This window comes from Stenella coeruleoalba (genome assembly GCF_951394435.1).
Source record: "Stenella coeruleoalba genome assembly, chromosome: 1".
Taxonomy (NCBI): Eukaryota; Metazoa; Chordata; class Mammalia; order Artiodactyla; family Delphinidae; genus Stenella; species Stenella coeruleoalba.
In genome coordinates, this window is record NC_137169.1 from 5,680,001 (window position 1) to 5,698,419 (window position 18,419).

Sequence of the window (18,419 nt, forward strand, 5' to 3'; positions counted from 1 at the left end):
TTTCTGAATGCTTTATATTCTTTCTGCTGTAAATTAAAAATGAAGAAAATTTCCCCATACTATGTGTGTTTTGCTTTAAACTCAACTGATATTGAAATCCAAGGTGATCAGCACGTTTCACACCATACGAAATCATTTCAAATATTTCCTTCTATCCCGATACAGTGTCTTGACCGCGAACGTTACATAGTTTCAGATCTGTACAGGAAAGAAAAAGTTTCTCACTGGAGCCACTGTTCCTAAAACAGTTACTTGTCAGCTATCTTCTCAGGCATCGCTCAACCTATCAGTCATTTGACTAAGGGCAGTTATTGGAGAGATAAAGACACCGATCTGAATTCACCTTTTCAGTTAAAACCCTTTGCAGTTTTTTAAAAGGCACTTTTCAGCTGACTACTCATACCAGCCTTCCTTTCCAAGAGCTCCGTCATCAGTCTCATTCCCTTTCACTGCAGAGCCTCATCTTTTGTCTCCCTGGTGGTCCCTCTTCCATCTAATCCACCCCACTGCTGCTGCCAGAGAAGTTTTGCGTGATAGAGCTCCCAGATCCGTGAGGCCTTGATGGTTTCTACAACCCCCTGCACTGAAATGACATTTGCCTTTCTTGCTTATCTTCAATCTTTATTCGGCCTTATTTTCACCTATGCCCCAACCTGCACACCCTGGTTGGTCTGTTCAAACCATGTCCATGTCCACTGTTTCTTTGTTCATGATGTTTGTTCCTCCCATGCCTGGAAAGTTCTCTTTTTAGCTACTTAACCCAACTCAAATCTCACCTCCTCTGTGACACTCTCTTGTTTATTCTAATATACACTAACATTTCCCTTTTCAAATTATGCCATTTAGAGTTGGAAAAGACAGTTTGGTGTTTATTTTCATTTCTCATCTGATCTGCCAGTTGACTTACTGGTGTTCTGTGGTGTTTTGTTTGTTTAATGTAGGAGTTGCCGATGTTGATAGGAATACTTTCAGTAACAACTTAAAGACCTTGCACAGTAACTCACTGCATTCAGATTTTTGCCTCAGCCTCAACCCGAAATCAAAAGTTGAGGACCTACTCTGTGCTTGGGGGTCCGGAAATACAGAAACGTAGAAAGTACAGTCCCTCACGTCAAGGCTCCCATAAACAGATTATAATAAGATCTGTGCAGTGAAAAATATACGTGTCACAAATGAACACACGAAGAGAGGGAACCTAATCCAATCGACGCCTGTGACAAATACCCTGAATGAACTTCCCCCCTCATTTTGACAAGTTTCTTGGTCTCCAGGACCACCGGGTTAATGCGGCACGTTCAGCGGAAGCCCATGGGCTGTCTCCAGTACTGTCAGGGCCAGAGAAATGACCCACGGGCCCAGAATAACGTAAAACGTCCCCACCTTCATTTATCTGCACAGTCCCTTTTCAGAGCCTAATGCACCACGTGCCTCAGCGTCCGTACCGGCGGCGGCAAAAACATGGAGCTGCAGCCCAGAGATCTGCCTCAGCGATCTGCGGTGGCCCCGCCCGAGACGCCCCGCCCCTTCCGGCGCGCCCCCTCGCGCCCGCGCGCCCCGCCCACCCGTCGGCCCATCCCGGTGACGTCACCGCCCCCGCGCCGCCCCGCCCAGGTCTCAGGTCTCAGGTCTCCTGTCCCGCTGCGCCGGTCCACCGATCCTCGCCCGCTGCCGCCGCTGCCAAAATGTGAGTGACACGGCGCGACGCGGAGCGGCCTCGGCCCCGGATGGCGGCGGCCCGCTGCTGGGACCCCCCTCCCGGCCCGGTTCCCGTCCGCCGCCTCTCGGACGCTGGCGCAGGCCGCGCGGGCCTTCGCGGGGGGCTCCCGAGGCCTGGGGGCGGGTGGAGGCCCCGGAGGTGCGGACTGCAGACGGGCCAGATCGGTCCCGCGGCGCCGGCGGCCGCGCCGGAGGGCTCCGCGGCCGGCGGGCGGACGCGGAAGGGGTGAGGGCGGGGCGGCCGGGGTTTTCCGGAGGTAGGGAGAGCCGCCCCCGCCCCTCCGCTTCCCCTTTTCCCCTCCTCCCCCCCCCCCCCCCACCAAGTTCCCTAAGGGGAGCTGTGACCACTGCCCTCGTCCTGCAGAGCCTGCTCGCTGCCTGGTGCCTGGGCTGGGCTCCGGAAGTTGCAAGGGAAAAGACCTGGGTCCTGTGTGAAGGCACCTGCGGTCAGACTGGAGTCTGGCGCAGAGCTGTGCGCCTCCGCTCTCTTTTTAAGCAGAAGCATTCTTGTACTTGAAAACGTGGAGTTTCCCGTGGTAACATTCCCCGAACGCTAAGTGTCAAGATTCACCAGGACCCTGCGTCCCCTCTCCAACCTGCTCATTCCTCACCTACAGAGGAGGAAGGAATGGGTGCTTTCGCAGAGTTCCTTCCAGGAACTAGGGCCACCCCTCTGGAGTGTTCCTGCTTGAGGCTGCTGTTCCAGTAGATCGCGGTGGTTAAAACTGAGATCCGTAGAATTATACAGAACCTGGTCTAAACACAGGCTCCACTGCAGCCAGCGGTGTGGACTTTCTAAACCTTACTTTACTCATCTTTGAAATGAGGTTAATAGTAGTGTCCCCCTCAAAGAGTTTTGAGGATTAAATGAGAAAATGCTTAGAGAAAATGCACCAGTACATGGCCCTTCGCTATTATCGATCAGACAATAAACTCTCTGAGGGCAGGGGTGGGATCTGCTGCTTCCCTGGTCTTTGACGCGTGGTAGGTATAAAATAACTGTCGGTTGAATCAGTGAATCAGTGGCCGTTGTATGCAAGACACGGGGAAGAGACCTCTAAGACACAGGAGTCTGTGATCTATTAGAGAAGGCAAGGCTATATATTTCTATATCTGAAAAACCAAAGCATTGCCAAGTCATGGACGCAATTAGGACTTCAAAGCCAGAGTGGTCAAAAAAGATCTGTCCGGGGGAAAAATAAAGAATTCGATGAGGATTTTAAAAGAAGTACCTCTTAAGAGAGGGAGCATTGCTTCATCTTACCTTTCCCACTGACGCCCCCTCAACCCCACATCCTGGTGTTTCTGACTCTGTTTCTCTAACTGAATCTATTTCTCCATACTGGAAAAAGGGCATTCTATAATTGTTCATAACTATGAAGACCATTCTTGCCACAGTGAAAAGCTCAGAAGAGTACTGAGTGCCTTTAAGTAGGTGTAGGTCTTAAAACAAGTAATAAAAAATGGGAAAGCAGAGTTTACCTATCTTAGGATCAGGTCCTTCAGTGATACAAAGGAGATCCTGTTAAACCTTCACTTCAGACCTTGGTCCCTTTGAACACGTGGGTGAATCTTTAAAGTTATAGAGGAATTAGAAGAGGTGTCATTTGGACCTCTGTTCGTTGATGCAGGAAGGATTTTCTTTTTCTGCTTTAGTTCTGAAATTCCTAACACTGAGGCTTCTCCAGTACATCTTCATACTTACAGAAGTGTGTTCGGAATCCTAATTTACTCATGCTTGTGTCTTTACATGTTTCAGGACTACAAGCGCACCTGCAGGGTCAAGCGCTGCCTCTGGCGGTAGTAGAAGACTTCAGCAGACACAAAATCAAGTGGATGAGGTATTGCCCAGAAGTGCTGTAAACATGAATCATAAGCCAACATGGGAACACTCTGGGAATAGCTCTGTTTAGAAAAAGGATCGTAAAAGTGTGAATGTAAAGTAAATTTTGACTGTCATAAACGTAAAAAAATTTTGTCCCCTACTGTTTTGCAAGCCCTTACCTAAGCTTCTGAGAAGTCATGTCCTACTGGTTTCAAGCTTGTTTTCCTGTGACCGAATCACATACCTAAAGTACAGGCTCTCCTCTCTGAGAACATTCCTTCAAGAATCACTTTGTAATGTATATTTTGCCACAATAAATAAAAAATTAGAGAAGAAAAAAGAACCACTTTATAAAATAATAGAATTTTAAGGATTAGGCCTATAGATTGCGCAAGCCAGGACCAATCCTTCTGACCAGATTTTTCATCAAAATTCTTTCTCCAGTAGTGTGACGTACTAGTTACCCAGCCCAGCAAGTCTCTGTAGATTGTTGCCTATCGACATGCAGAAGGCAGGTGCTGGGAAACTTCTCTAGCCCAACAGATCTGTATCTGTGGAATTCTTGAGTTAGAAGACCCTCAGAGCATCTTTTGTTCTGCCCTATATATGCAGACCTACAATGGAAAATTGTTTGAGAAATTCAAGCTAGTATTAATATCTCCACAGTCCTAAAAGCCATCACTGCTGAACAAGGATATCTTGGTCTTTCTGCATTTAGCTGCCTTAAAAAGCAGAGTTAAACTAATATTAGATTCTGTTGTTAAATCATATGGTAATATTTTGGTCTGAAGGTTTTGTTTATGACCTTAATTGTGAAATTTTTACATTTTCATGCTGAGAAACCCATTCTAATTCCATCCTACATGAAACTTCTGTTAACTTATGAAATCAAATTGGGTCCTTTTTCTTTACTAAAGAGAGTTGTTTTGTTTTGTTTTAGATTGAGGTAAAATTTACATAACATACAATTAACCATTTTAAAGAGTACAATTCGGGCTATTTGGTATATTCACAGTGTTATACAACCACTCCCTCTGTCTAGTTTCAGTTTTTTCCTCTATCCCTGAAGAACACCCTGTATGCATTTAGTAATCACTCCCCATTCCCCCTTGCTCCCGAATGGTAGCCTCTAATTGGCTTTCTGTTGCTCTGGTTGTGCCTGTTCTGGATGTATCATATAAAAGGGATACAATACGTGGCCTTTTGTGTCTGGCTTCTTTCACTTAGCATCACATGTTCTACAAAGTTGTAGCGTTTATCAGTACATCATTTTTGTGGCTGAGTAGTATTCCACTGCACATGGATACCTCAATTTGTTTATCCATTCATCTGTTGGTGGATTTTTGAGTTTCCACCTTTTGGCTGTTATGAACAGTGTTGCTATAAACGTTTGCATATAAGTTTATATGTGTACACCTGTTTTCATTTCTCGGTTATGGGTCTAGGAGTAGAATTGCTGGATCGTATAGTAATACTATGTTTAACTTTTTTTTTTTTTTTTTTGCGGTACGCGGGCCTCTCACTGCTGTGGCCCCTCCCGTTGCGGAGCACAGGCTCCGGACGTGCAGGCCTAACGGCCATGGCTCACAGGCCCAGCCGCTTCGCGGCATGTGGGATATTCCTAGACCGGGGCACGAACCTGTGTCCCCTGCATCGGCAGGCGGACTCTCAACCACGGCGCCACCAGGGAAGCCCTAGTGTGTTTAACTCTTTGAGGAACTGCCAGACTCTTCCACAGTGATGTACTATTTTACACTCCCACTAGCCATGTCCGAGAGTTCCTGTTCTTCCACATCATCACCAACACTTGTTATTTTCCATTTTTTTGGTTATAGCCATCCTGATGAGTATGAGTTAGTAACTCATCGTGGTTTTGGTTTGCATTTCCTAATGACCAATGATGTTGAATATATTTTCATGTGCTTGTTGGCCGTTTGTATATATTCTTTGTAGAAATGTCTGTTCAAGTCCATTGCCAATTCTTTAATTGGGTGGTCTGTTTCTGGTGTTGGTTGATAAGAATTCTTTATATATTCTGGATATTAAATCTTTGTCAGATACATGATTTGCAAATATTTTCTTACATCTTGTGGATTGTCTTTTCACAGCCATGACAACAATGTCTTTTGATGCACAAAAGGTTTTAATTTTTATGAAGTCCAATTTATCTATTTTTTCTCTTGTTGCTCTTGCTTTTGGTGTCAAATCCACGGCCAAATTCAAAGTTGTAAGGATTTACTCTTACGTTTTCTTCTAAGAGGTTTATAGTTTTAGCTGTATACTCAGATCATTGATCCATTTTGAGTTAATTTTTGCATTTGGGGTTAGGTAAGGGTCCAGCTTCATGAAGTGACTGTCCAGTTGTCCCAGCACCAAGTTTTGAAATTGGAAAGTGTGACTCCTCCAATTTTGTTTTTCTTTTTCAATACTGTTTTGGGTATTCAGGGCCCCTTGGCATTCCATATGAATTTGAGGATTGGTTTTTCCCTTTCTGCAAAAAAAAAACCAAGCCATTGGAATTTTGATAGAGATTGTGTTGAATCTATACATATGTACATCACTTGGGGGAGTACTGCCCTCTTAAAAATATTAAGTCTTTCAATCTATGAACATGGGATGTTTTCCCATTTCATTAGGTCTAATTCCTTTCAGCAGTGTTTCACAGTTTTCAGTGTGCAAGTCTTTGGCCTCCTTGGTTTAATTTATCGCTAGGTATTTTATTCTTTTAGGTGTTATCGTATGGAATTGTTTTCTTAATCTCCCTTTCATTGCTAGTGTGTGGAAGCACGCTCATTTATGGCTATTGAGCTTGTACCCTAAAACTTTACTGTTTGTTTACTAACTTTAGTAGGGTTTTTTGGTAGATACTTTGGTATTTTCTGTACATGGAAACATCTGCAAATAGAGATCACTTTACTTCTTTTCTAATTTGGATGTCTTTTATTTCTTTTTCTTACCTAATTTCTCTGGCCAGAACTTCCAGTACAATGTTGAACAACAGTGGTGAAGGTGGGCCTCCTTGTCTTTCACCACTGAGCATGGATGTTAGTTGTGGGTTTTTCCATAGATGCCCTTTACTATGTTAAGGAAGTTCCCTTCTATTCCTAGTTTGCTGCATGTTTTTAACTTGAAAGGGTGAGCCCTTTTTTCTTTTTTTTGAATGGAAGTTTGGCTCAAAGTAGTAAAGTGCTGACCTGAAAAAAAAAATGCCGGTAAATTTCACTGAGGAGTTTTGTTCTTCACTCCTTTACGTGTAACTGAGCGTGATCATATTCGTCAGGTGGTGGACATCATGAGGGTCAACGTGGATAAGGTGTTGGAAAGAGATCAGAAGCTCTCTGAGTTGGATGACCGTGCAGACGCACTGCAGGCAGGAGCCTCCCAATTTGAAACGAGTGCTGCCAAGCTGAAGAGAAAATACTGGTGGAAGAATTGCAAGGTAGTTCGCTTTTAACTGGTCTTTACATTAAGTCCCCCTCTGTAGTCTCGGGGTAGACAGAGGCTACACATATTGAACTTTCATGAATCTTGAGTTTGCCTTCCCTCGCGTGGAAGCGTGGATTGACTCTGAATCTAAAACACTGACTGCATCTCCTCTTCCTGTCCCCACAACTGGGAATTCTCCATGTTCTGGGGCCGACCTTCAGAAGCATGTAGAACAGGAGCATCCCAAATCAATCGTAGACCTAAGCCCCTTCCAGCCCTCCACCCCAGCAGAGCCCTGCACACAGGTTGACAGGAGAGGGCTGGACAGGTGGTCAGTTTCCACGTGGCTGTGAATGGCTCCAGTGTCAAAGGGAAGAGCCACTCGAAAGCCGCAGTGTGCTCCACAGAAGAGCAGGAAGCAGCTGCGCAAGGAGCATGGCCCAAAGCAGAGGTTACACAGCTGCGAAAGAAATGTGCTGCGATCAGATCCCTTCCTGGGTTGGAAGTGACACTTTCTGACGTATGGGACAGGCTTAGTAGCCCTTCTTTAGGTGGAAGACAGGTATACACAAAGGCCTATGTAGGGACCACAGATCATTTGAACATGTTATAAAAAGCAGATAAGTAACTTCCAGGCCCTAATTGAGAACATTAAGTTTAGGCTTTAAAAATTATGAATATTTCAGATGGTGGTGCACCTTTATTTCTCCTTCTGTGACTAGAACGATATATGATACTCTTCAGTAAGCACGTTAATCTCTAGTTTTGAATATGAAATGGACGTATGTGTCGTTACAGATGTGGGCAATAGGGATCAGTGTTGTCGTCATCATCATTGTCATCATCATTGGTGAGTTCCCTGCTCCAGACTCCTTGCAGAAGCCTCCTCTGCTCACAATTGACTGCATATACAGGAACTCCAAATAAAAGTTCCCTCGGAGATGTTAGTTTATCCCAAAGGTTTTTGTTTTCATTATTAAGTGTTTTAAGTACTTGGGTGCTGAGTCTGAGATTTTCCGATATAAACAGTAATCCTTTGACGTTAGAGAAAATTTACTCATTTCCACTGAATGAGTGGAAGTAAGTTTTCTCTCTGAATATATTTTCATCAGAGGTTTCCTTTTATGAGAAATAGTGTAGTCTAGTGATTAAAAGCATGGACTACCTGTGATCCACCCTAGCTCCACCATCCAGTTGTGTGGCCTTGGGCAAGTAATTTAATATCTCTGAACCTCAGTTTCCTCATTTATAAAACGGGGATAATAATAGTACCTACCTCACGTTTGTTATGAGGACAAAGCTGTTAATATATAAAAGGTGCTTAGGATGGTGCCTGGCATATAATAGTAATAGTTATATAAAGAAATATGTATACACACAACTATCATTATTATTATTATGATCATTACTACTGCTACCGTGTACAATATTGGAACAGCCCATTGCCATTCATAGCCCAGTACGTGAGAACTATTTAAAGAAATATATCTTGGATCCTTTTTTAGACAGCCTCCTCTAGCCTTCCAAAAAAATGTAGAAAAGCCACTAACAGGAAATTGGACAGAAATTGAATTTCTGTTCACACTTAGACTGCAGTGTTTGATGTTTATTCTGTATTTGCACTGAACGACTAAACTGTTGTTTTTCCACTTTTTGCATCTCCCCTGCTTATTAGTGTGGAGTGTTTCTTCCTGAAGAACCAGTGAAACTCCAGCCTGCTGTTCAAGAAACCTCTTCAAGAGTTTTGATTTAGAACCTGCTATATTATCAAGCTTACCTACTGTTATATCTAAAACGATTATTTTCTGTTAGTGAGTGTAAAGTTTGTTTTCTAGGAAATGTGCCTTTGTTTTGTAATATGCACTCCAAACTAGAGGTGTAGTCAGCCCAGCCCCCATTTTGCACAGTGCCTTTTCAAATTTACATATGGGCTGATGAAGAAGACTTCTTAAGTTGCAGAGTGTAATAACCTAGCAGTAATGTTGTCTGATTAACTGCCAGTGATTCCAGTTAAGGAAATTTGTTCCAAGTTAGCTGTCCTAGTCATATGACATTACCCTCATTTTAAACCTTTGGGTAGTCAGATTCCAATTTGTGCCTTCCAGAAAGAACACTACTGCCTAACACAAATACAGACTGTGCCTTATTTTGCTATTTTTCTGATTCCCTTTAAGAGAACTCTCTACTGTTTATAAACACTGCTGACTCTTTGGCTGTATTTAAAACAAGATGCTGGTAAAGAGTTTTTGCTCGTGCATTAGATATGAAGATGTTTACTTTCTTGTTACTGTTATGTATCACTTGCTAAAAATATTGTTTTAATCAGAAATAATAACCTCGTTAAAACATTTTTATAGAACTGTGGCTGTGACCAAAGTTTCTGTTTTGCCAAAAAGTTAAATCCCAGTCAGATGTCAAGTCTGTTCCTGGTAGATAAGTTCAGAAAAGTGACCAGTGGGACTCAAGGTGCCCTTCAGAATTAAAATTGTAATATTGTGTGTGAACCTCTGACATCCTGGCAGGCCTTTCTTGCCCTTGAAAGGCTGTAGGTCTTGCGACTCTCCTTCCGACCCAGCATTTTTCCTGGGGGTTAGAGAAGGTTTGAGCTCGACTGACCATCTCATTCCTGTAGACACAGTTTTACCCAGCCATTTGCAGATTATCAGCTGTAGACTCCAATATGTTTCTAATAATTATGTGACCAACAGTTCTGTAGTCTTCAAGTGAGACCATCTGTGAACTGGTCATTTTCTGGCCCAGTTCCCACGGACGATAGCTTTTTGGGGTTTGTTTCCTATTTTGATCCATAGTCCACTTCCTAAATCTGCCTTCTAAATTATGCTCTCGATTAGGCATTGGTCAGGGGGAACGAGTTTTTACAGAGGATAGCTAACCAGAGACACTTTCTTTCTTTGATGTCACAGACTGTCTGCATAAGATGCTGCTTTGGGAATAGCTGTTGTCATCTGAGAGGCTTTTGTTGTGTACGTGAGACTTTGGACATCAGGGTGTGTGGCTTAAGGACAGGAATTCAGGTAGGAATGAAAACAGACGAGGCAGTGAGGGGGAAAGGAGTCTTACCGCCCTGTGGCTCACCGTTAGCGGAATATTCTAAAATTCTTGTTCACACACTAGTTTGTGACTTACAAAGCAACAGTTAAGGTGCACCAGGACCCAGGTTCCATTTCTGTAATATCTGTTCCCCTGATATCAGTGAAATGGTGTGAAGTTGAAAATATGCCTTGCAGTGTGCCCACCTGGGAAGAAGGGAGCAGCTGTCAGTGTTGGGACGTTGGCCCACCCTCGGCTCAGGTCTCCGGCCGGGTCGACTCTGAATCCTCGGTGCTCTCTCCTTGGCCTCGATGCTCAGTCCCACGTAACCCACTGGCTGCTGCGTTAACCCAGGAATACTTCGCCTATATCTGTGCGTTTAGCTGGGAAGTCGCCCACTATAACAAACTGAATAAAGTGTTTATAAACATAACTCAGTGCTTGTGTTGCTTGTAGGGTTGCTGCTCAACCCGCGTCGCCCTTACAGACCCCAAGTCCCCTTCCTCTCTTGCTCTCTCACCAGTCCCCTCCCTGAGGACTCTGAGTTCCTTGCATACCACTCCCCATGTGAAAAGTGCCTTTCAGTAGAGGAGATGAGTGGGAAACTGGCTTTCTTATGATTCCTAAAACGTTCAGAATTTGGCTTTTGAGTTTCTTAAATATATGGTCTTTCAGAAGTGACTAGTATAGAGCCGGCCGGTATGTGCTGGACCAGGTCGCTGCCCACGTGGGGCGTGGGAAGATGACTTGGGTGGGAGAGGGACGCATCTTGTTTTCATTCTGCATATCTTTCCCCTTGAATGTACTTCCACTCTTACTCTGCGAGCCCTAGGGAACAATATACTATGGGTGGAAGGAGACTTGCATATGTTCACAATAAAATGCCAGTTTTCAGTAGACTCCTGCGATAAGCAGGTTGACGTTTTTCCATTGCCTCGGATAGACAGTCACTGCTTTTCTTGTCTGGCGTGCGATTGTGTCCCTGGGAAAGCAGTAAGTGTGGAATCGTGCCTTTTGTTCGGGAACATGATATAATGAAATGCGTGTGAACTTTTGGTGCCATTTTCAAAGGAGAATCTACCCTAAAGCGGTTCCTCTTTCTCTGCTTCTCCCTTAAATGTCAGGGTTCCTTGGGGGCTTCTGTTTCCATTCTACTTACCCTCCCCAGGCAATCTTATCTGTGTTCATGATCCCTCTATTCATTCATCTGCTGATGAGGCCTGGCCTATTGCACGTAAGCCTCTCAAACGTTCACCAGAAGGAAACATCCCCTGCCCGTGCCCCTCCTCCAATCATTCACAGTGTCTGCTCCAGAAATGGCGCCATCACCGACCCAGTGACCACACTAGCCAAACCCACTGGACTTGCCGCTCTTTTTGGTCACCATCTACGTCACTCAGGATACGCTGGAGGGGTGCTATGTACCAGACACCTCCCAAATCGCCACGGCTCAAAGTTTTTTCCTTGCTCGTGCTCTGTGTCCCACGCCAGTCAGCAGGGAGGCTCTGTCGTCAGTCCCTGCGGGGTGGGGTGAGGGGACTTCCTGTAAACATTCGTTTCCGGTTATCACTGCGGAAGGAAAGGAAGGGACCGGCAGGAATTGTGCACTGGCTCTCAACGCCTGCGCCTGGAAGTGGAGCCGGCACGTTCTGCTCACGTCTGCTCACGTTTCATTGGCCAAAGCAGATCAGGTGACCGTGGCTCACCTCAGAGGTGGGAGGGAGTCCTGTCTGTCACCCTGAGGAGAAATGGAATGTTTGTGAACATCTTCCTTTGTGTCAACAACTTCAGTCAAAGAATGGGGGCAAATTCCCCGTGTCTTGTATTTTCTAATGACTTGTGTCTCTTACACGATAATTCTAGATTTGCATCACCAATAAAATGTTTCTTAAAGTATGGCAACTTTTTTTATTGGCTCTGAATGATAATTCATTATTTGCTTTAAAATTGACCAGACTCGGGCTTCCCTGGTGGCGCAGTGGTTAAGAATCCGCCTGCCCGTGCAGGGGACACGGGTTCCAGCCCTGGTCCGGGAAGATCCCACATGCTGCGGAGCAACTAAGCCCGTGCGCCACAACTACTGAGCCTGTGCTCTAGAGCTCGTGAGCCACAACTGCTGAGCCCGCATGCCACAACTACTGAAGCCCGTGCGCCTAGAGCCCGTGCTCCGCAACAAGAGAAGCAATGAGAAGCCTGCACACCGCAACAAACAGTAGCCCCCGCTCGCCTCAACTAGAGAAAGCCGGCACACAGCAACAAAGACCCAATGCAGCCAAAAATAAATAAATTAAAAAAAATACCTTAAAAATAAGATAAAATAAAATTGACCAGACTGCTTAGTGCATTTAAAAATAAGCAAACTTATTTCCAACTGAGCTGCTTTTCATAGTAGCAGAAAATTCAATCTGTAAAAGTAGAATTTACTAAATAAACCAATTATGGCATAATTATTAGAAAATAATTTTTTTTTCTCATTCTTTAAATAGCAAGCTAAGTGCATTTAGAAATCTTCTACTTGGCTTTATACCGCCAAGACGGACAATCCCCTGTTGGGAGAAGTGCCTGCCTCTGGCCAAGGCTCTGGATCCCCAGCCTCACGAAGGACTTCGCTCTGGCAACTGCCTCTTGTCTGCAGCCCTTCCCTCCTGCGTCATTCACTTCTCCCTTCTTATTGGATCACCCCATCACTTAATAGTGATGCCCACATCCCTCCCTCCAGCCAACAAATACTTGTCTATAGCTCGTCACAGCAAAATTCCTCCCTATGTCTTCCTGTAGTCATTGCCTCACATCCTACTTTTCTTCAATCCACACCACTGAGACGTCTTTAACCAAGGTCACCATCTTGCTGAAGCCCAACAGGAAATTCTCAGCCTTTGTCTCACTCTGCTTATCACCAGCATTTGATAAAGTTGCCAGCTCTCTCCTTGAAATGCTTCGTTATCAAGCTTCCAGGATCCCACACTCCTCTGGTTTTCTTTCAGCCTCATCTATGGCTCCTTATTCTTTGCTTGGTTCTCTGCCTGACCTCTGAATCTCTGTGTGCCCCAAATCTTGGTCTTTGGCCCTTTTCTCTCTATCGGCACTCTCTCACTGACACCATTTCACCCATCACTGTGAACTCCATAGAGACTGTGACGACTGCCAAATGTAAACTTGTATCTCCACCCCCGGCTTCTCCCCTAAGTTCCCAGCTGGGAGATCCAATTGCCTACCTGACCACTCACTCCACTTGGATGTTTAGTGCACATCTCAAACATGGCATGTGGAAAACAGTTCTCTGTTCTCCCTTCATCAAAACCTGCCATCCCCAGACCTGCACTCAGTAAATATTTGCTGAATGAATGCAGTTTAACAAAATAGAGATTCGGAAGAGAGTAAGCATCATTTGGAGAAATAAGGTGGTTTATCCAATACCTAATATGAACAGTTACCACACTTCACTTTCCCCTCCTCTTATTTACAATTCCTTTCATTCATCCAACCAATACTTAAGATTTCTGATGTACCAGGCACCGGAGAGGGGCGGAGTTCTACATGGCACCTTCCACTTCGGAGGAGTCGAGACACAAATAAAAAGAGTCTTCCGACGGTGTTTTTTAAAGGCCTTCTCTACACCTTCCTTTCCCAAAATAATGTCTTTTACAGGCACTTGTCTTCCTCCAGTTGCTAAGTGAATCTTTAACTTTAGGAAGACCAGGGAAAATGTTTTAAGTTTCGCTGTCAGAATTCCGCTTCTGAAAATCGGGTTTGATCTTTCCAGGGCTGCTACACTGCCGGGTCCTCACAGCCCCTCACTTAAGAGTCCGCAGGAGCGAGAGCAAGAAGGTCGTTAAGAAAAACGGAAACGACGGGAACCCCAGAAGACGCAGGGAAAGCACTGGGACGTCTGCCAAGCGTGGTCCCGATCCGCCCTCAGCGCTGCGCCGCTCTCCCCAACTCTGGAGCTGGGGCAGCCGCGGCCGCTCACGTGGAGGCCGCGCAGGCCCCGCCCACCCCGCCGCCCGGGGCCCGCCCCCTCATGACTGGCGGCTCCAGCGCCCTAATCACTGCCGCGCTCGCTCCAGCGGCCCCCGGGGCCCATCCCCCGGGGCCGGGAGCGGGGCGGGGACTGGAGCCTCCTCAGGGCCCCTCTGCCCCCTCCTTACGTGCCAGACGGCCGGGATTGGCCGAGCGCCGTCCTCCGGCCGACCCCCGGCGTTACGTAAAGAGCTCCGGGACCTTTGCCCCGCTCACACGCCTCCGCTTATGTAACCGGGGCGCCCCTGCGCGGGTCCCGCCCCCAGGCCAATGGGGTCCCGCAGAGCCGGCAGCGGCAGCCAATCGCGCGACCCGGGGGCGGGACCGCGTCACGTGGTGCGCGGGGGGTGCGGCGCCCGCGACCGCCCGGCACGCTGCTGGCCTCGAGACTGCGTGGGGCCGGGTCAGCTGGGCAAGCGGCGGCGCGCGGGTCCGCGGGAGGCGGCGGCGGCGGCGGGTGAGGGCTCGGCCCGGGCGGGGAGGCCTCGGGGCCCGCCGGGCGCCGTCGCCCTGAGCCTGTCCTGCGCTGTGGGAACTTTGTGCTTCAAGTTGCCCCTTGCCGGGTGCGGGTCCTGGGTGCACGCCGACTCTCGGGGCGGCCGGAGCCGAGATCCCCCTGGGGCTGCCCAGCCCGCGAGCCACAGCCGAGCTTCCAGCATCAGATTGTGTTTCTCCTGACACTTGTCACCTTTGTTTCCACCGTCCCCCTCCACGGTGGACCTCCCGTGAGCGGAGACGTCCAAGACCGCAGGGAAATACTGGGGAGAAAAGTGCCCCCGGAGGAGCAGAAAGAGTACCTCTACTTGCCGGCTTGTGATGACTGACATTTTCTCTGAGACGATGGCCTGGACCAAAATGAGAAGTACATTTCCGTCGCCGATCGCAAAGTAGCAAAGTAGCAGGCGACAGGCTGAGGACTGCCGGGCGAGCGATGGATCCCTGTGAAGATCTGGAAGTGTCCGGTGGTAAATCTCAGGACTCTAGGCGGAGGCAGCCTCATGAACTTGAAGGACCACAGGCCAGCGGTCCTGAGGCGCTGGGGAAGGACTCTGCTGAGATGTGGAGCCGGAAATACCAGCTGCGGAGCAAATACGTGCAGACCAGCAACAGGTGAAATAACCTGATGTGTTTGTTGTTCTCTGCTAGGGTGGTAGAGGGGAAAGGCGGGCTTACATCTTTCTATATTTTGTTTGTAAGCCTAGGAAAAAGTTTAAAGAGACTCAGACAACTTAGAATGAAATACCCTGGAGAAACTGAAGGAAATTAACCAAAAGGTAAAAAGTGGTTGAGGAATTTAGCTGACTCTAGGCTGAAGTGGGAATAAGAGAGTGGAAAATGCTTGATGTTTACCAATTTCTTTGCCTGGGATTCTCCACCTGTAAAAAAAAAAAAAAAAAAAAAAAAAGTGGTGGATAATGAATCTGTGAACTAAACGAGCTGATCCATGTTAAGGGCTTAGAAAGCGGGCCTGGCATGAAATACGCTGTTCAGTAAAAGTTGACTTATTATAATCGAAAGTGTGAATTTAGAATCTTTTTTATCTTACAGTGAACCCCAAGATCAAAACAGAGTTTCCAAAGACCTTATAACGGTTGTCCAAGAAATGAAAAAATACTTTCCGTCAGAGAGACAGAGTAAACCAAGCACCCTGGATGCTCTCAACTATGCCCTTCGCTGCGTACACAGCGTGCAAGGTAAACGGGCTGGAGAGGGAATACAGGCGTGCACGGACGCCACTGCTCGTAAACAGCAGCCGGGCCGGAGCAGTTGTCTGCCTGGTTTTAGGCACAGAAATGTTTTGAGCTCTTTATGGCGCTTTATGTGAGATGTGCAAATCTACACTGATGGCATTAGCATCTTAGTTTTTCACATGAGCACTCGGAGAACCTTATCTGTGTCATAGCTTAGTAACTGTGCAGTATTTTGCTGACTTGTTTCAGGAGAGTAGAGCTCGGCATAAGCACATTTTGAAGATTCACTTTTTAAAAGGATATTGTCTTCTGTGACTATTAGGGGAAAAATACACTTGATTAAATACATTTACATTTCCCTGCCATAGACATACTTTTAAAATACAGTCATGATGTATCAGGAATTTACCAAATTAAAAACGAATGGTTGTAAACATTTTTTTCTTTTTATGGCTTTTCAGACTTCTTCTCAAGGGATTTTAAAAATACGCATTCTGTAGCACAAACCTCTGTGGCTTCATAGATGGTATATAGTTCCTGAATCCTGGAATAATGTTTCTGCCATACAGATTTCCTGTGTGTGTATTTGGAATTTGGGGTTTCAGTACCTTGTTTTGGTACCTTCGGTGTGTCTCATTCCTTGTGATCTGGAACATGCAGAATTCATAAAATTCAAAATCTTAAGTTTGTACAACTATCAGTATTTTAGTTGAAAGAAGAAAACGATCTGGTTTCAAGGAAAACGTGCTGAGGTGTCCTCATCCTAAAAAGCAAGCCTGCTTTTATACTGATGAAAAACGATTTCCTAAAGATACTCTTGTCACTGGACTACCTATTTATTTTCCTGTGTTTCTTAGCAAACAGTGAGTTTTTCCAGATTCTCAATCAGAATGGAGCGCCTCAAGCAGACGTGACCATGTACAGTCTTGAGGAGCTGGCCGCTGTTGCTTCAGAGCACACTTCCAAAAACACAGTAAGAATTCACAGATTTTGCCATATCAACCTGGGTGATTTTTCCTAACGATCTTATCTAGATGTAGATTTTTTTAAATAATAACTGAGCATTTCAGTAACCACAGTTTGAGGTCAAGCATAGGAGAAAACTGTTAAAGAGGCCTTGTGGAGTTTCTCCTGCCCTTGCCAGAGAAAACATCTAAAAACAGGAGGCAACACATAAGTAGTAGTTGGCTTTGCTTCCGTCATGAGGTGCCTCTCTCTCCTTAGCATCCCTGAGTTCTCTCAAAGGAAGAAAAAAATAACACTGCAGAGTGATTTCCTGCATCTTATTCTAATCTCCGAATTGTTAATTCCTATTTATATCATTCTTAGTTCCAATACCTACTACTTCAAGTTGCAACAACTGGATTTTATAGAGCAGGTGAGTTGAGATGCTGTCATTTTTTGTAAAATTTTGGAAGAGATATTTAGTGTATCTCTTTTGAATCTCTTCATGTTGACAGAATAATGGAGCCCCATGTTTTGCTGATGTGATGGAGATTACTTAATTTATGTGTAGACCTCAACATAATTGTAACTTAAAGGTTTTATAATATTGGAGCATGAGCTATCCCTAATGTCACAGTGCTTATTTTACTAACTGATGTGTTTATAACACTGTAGTAGGTGCTATGGAGATTTAAGGGAAAAAAAGTTTAAGGAAAACATTTTCCCTTTAAGATCTTCAAAGTAAATCTGGGGAGGAAAACATACGCCACTTGCTAGCAGGTACAAACAGTGGCCGATTATAAGTAAGCTATGTATACGTCTAATGGAACACATTAGAGAAATGATTCTTATGTAATGAGATTTGTCAAAGACAACGTCTTGGAGCAAGTGAATCTTGAGCTTGGTCTTGAAGCCTGGAATAGGCATATGGGTGAAGAGAAGACAGTCCTTCCAGGTACAGTTTGCAAAGGAGAGGGAATCAGAAGTGTATACAGTGTACACACTGTGTTTAGTCTGTGTAGAATGAGCTGGTGCATTGTTTGGCAGAACTTAAACCTTCAGAGGGAACAATGCAGGTTTTACAGCGATTTATTGCCTTTGCAGGGGTGTGTGTGTGTGTGTGTGTTTTAAGCTACTGATCATGGTATTAAGCTATTGTTCATGGTAGACGTCTAGATGAAATTTATTCAGGGAATACTGCCAGTATGTATCTCAATATTTTGCATTTATTTTAAATATTTTTCGTAGGATACGTTCGTGGCAGTTTTTTCATTTCTGTCTGGAAGGTTAGTGCACGTTTCTGAACAGGCTCCTTTGATCCTGCACTGTAAGAAAGAGTTCTTAGAGTCCTCTCATTTCGTTGAACTGCTCGCCCCTCAAGACGTGAGGGTGTTCTACACGCACACTGCCCATGCTCAGCTTCCTTTCTGGAACAACTGGACCCAAAGAGGTAATGGGACCAATATTCAGATGTTTATCTTGCCTGGTAAAGATCAGTTTCATTCTTCCAGAAATAGTACACAAATGAATGCCTTATTCAGAACATGCAAATATATAGTTTTTCTTAGTTCTTCATTTTAAAAGTCAGAATGTGATGAAAATAGCATTTTAAATGCTGCTAATAACATAAAGATCCAATAAATTTGTTTTCATTTAATCAAGTTAGTTTCACAGACTATATGCCATAGATATGGTGTGTTACAGCATCATGTATAGCAGGTTAATCGCTACAAAGTGTCTGTTGT

The 18,419-nt window shown here is 45.3% G+C and overlaps 3 protein-coding genes across 7 annotated transcripts in view; all 3 read left to right on the forward strand.

Moving 5' to 3' along the window:
• CAMTA1 (calmodulin binding transcription activator 1) overlaps positions 1 to 52 on the forward strand; it is a gene marked incomplete at its 5' end in the record, with an annotated part of 885,827 nt that extends 885,775 nt beyond the window's left edge. The window contains 1 exon segment of the mRNA XM_079918494.1: positions 1 to 52. This exon segment is cut by the window's left edge and continues 3,195 nt beyond it.
• A 1,363-nt stretch (positions 53 to 1,415) lies between these two features.
• VAMP3 (vesicle associated membrane protein 3) lies at positions 1,416 to 10,451 on the forward strand (the record flags this gene model as incomplete). The annotated part of the gene is made up of 5 exons (XM_079941810.1): positions 1,416 to 1,684; positions 3,476 to 3,557; positions 6,822 to 6,980; positions 7,766 to 7,817; positions 8,643 to 10,451. 5 exons carry the CDS (start codon positions 1,416 to 1,418, stop codon positions 8,660 to 8,662), a joined length of 582 nt encoding a protein of 193 aa, XP_079797936.1. The 3' UTR covers positions 8,663 to 10,451.
• A 3,945-nt stretch (positions 10,452 to 14,396) lies between these two features.
• The window catches only part of PER3 (period circadian regulator 3), a 64,213-nt gene continuing 60,190 nt past the window's right edge, over positions 14,397 to 18,419 (forward strand). For 4 of the 5 annotated variants that reach the window (XM_079913570.1, XM_079913571.1, XM_079913572.1 and 1 more), the window contains exons 1-4: positions 14,397 to 15,148; positions 15,587 to 15,732; positions 16,587 to 16,702; positions 17,923 to 18,124. In XM_079913570.1, coding sequence (XP_079769696.1) covers positions 14,970 to 15,148; positions 15,587 to 15,732; positions 16,587 to 16,702; positions 17,923 to 18,124 — 643 coding nt within the window. In that variant the 5' untranslated portion in view covers positions 14,397 to 14,969. Of the gene's footprint in view, positions 15,149 to 15,586; positions 15,733 to 16,586; positions 16,703 to 16,755; positions 17,108 to 17,922; positions 18,125 to 18,419 lie in introns of those variants that run through there. The other variant, XM_079913574.1, reaches the window with a different exon arrangement.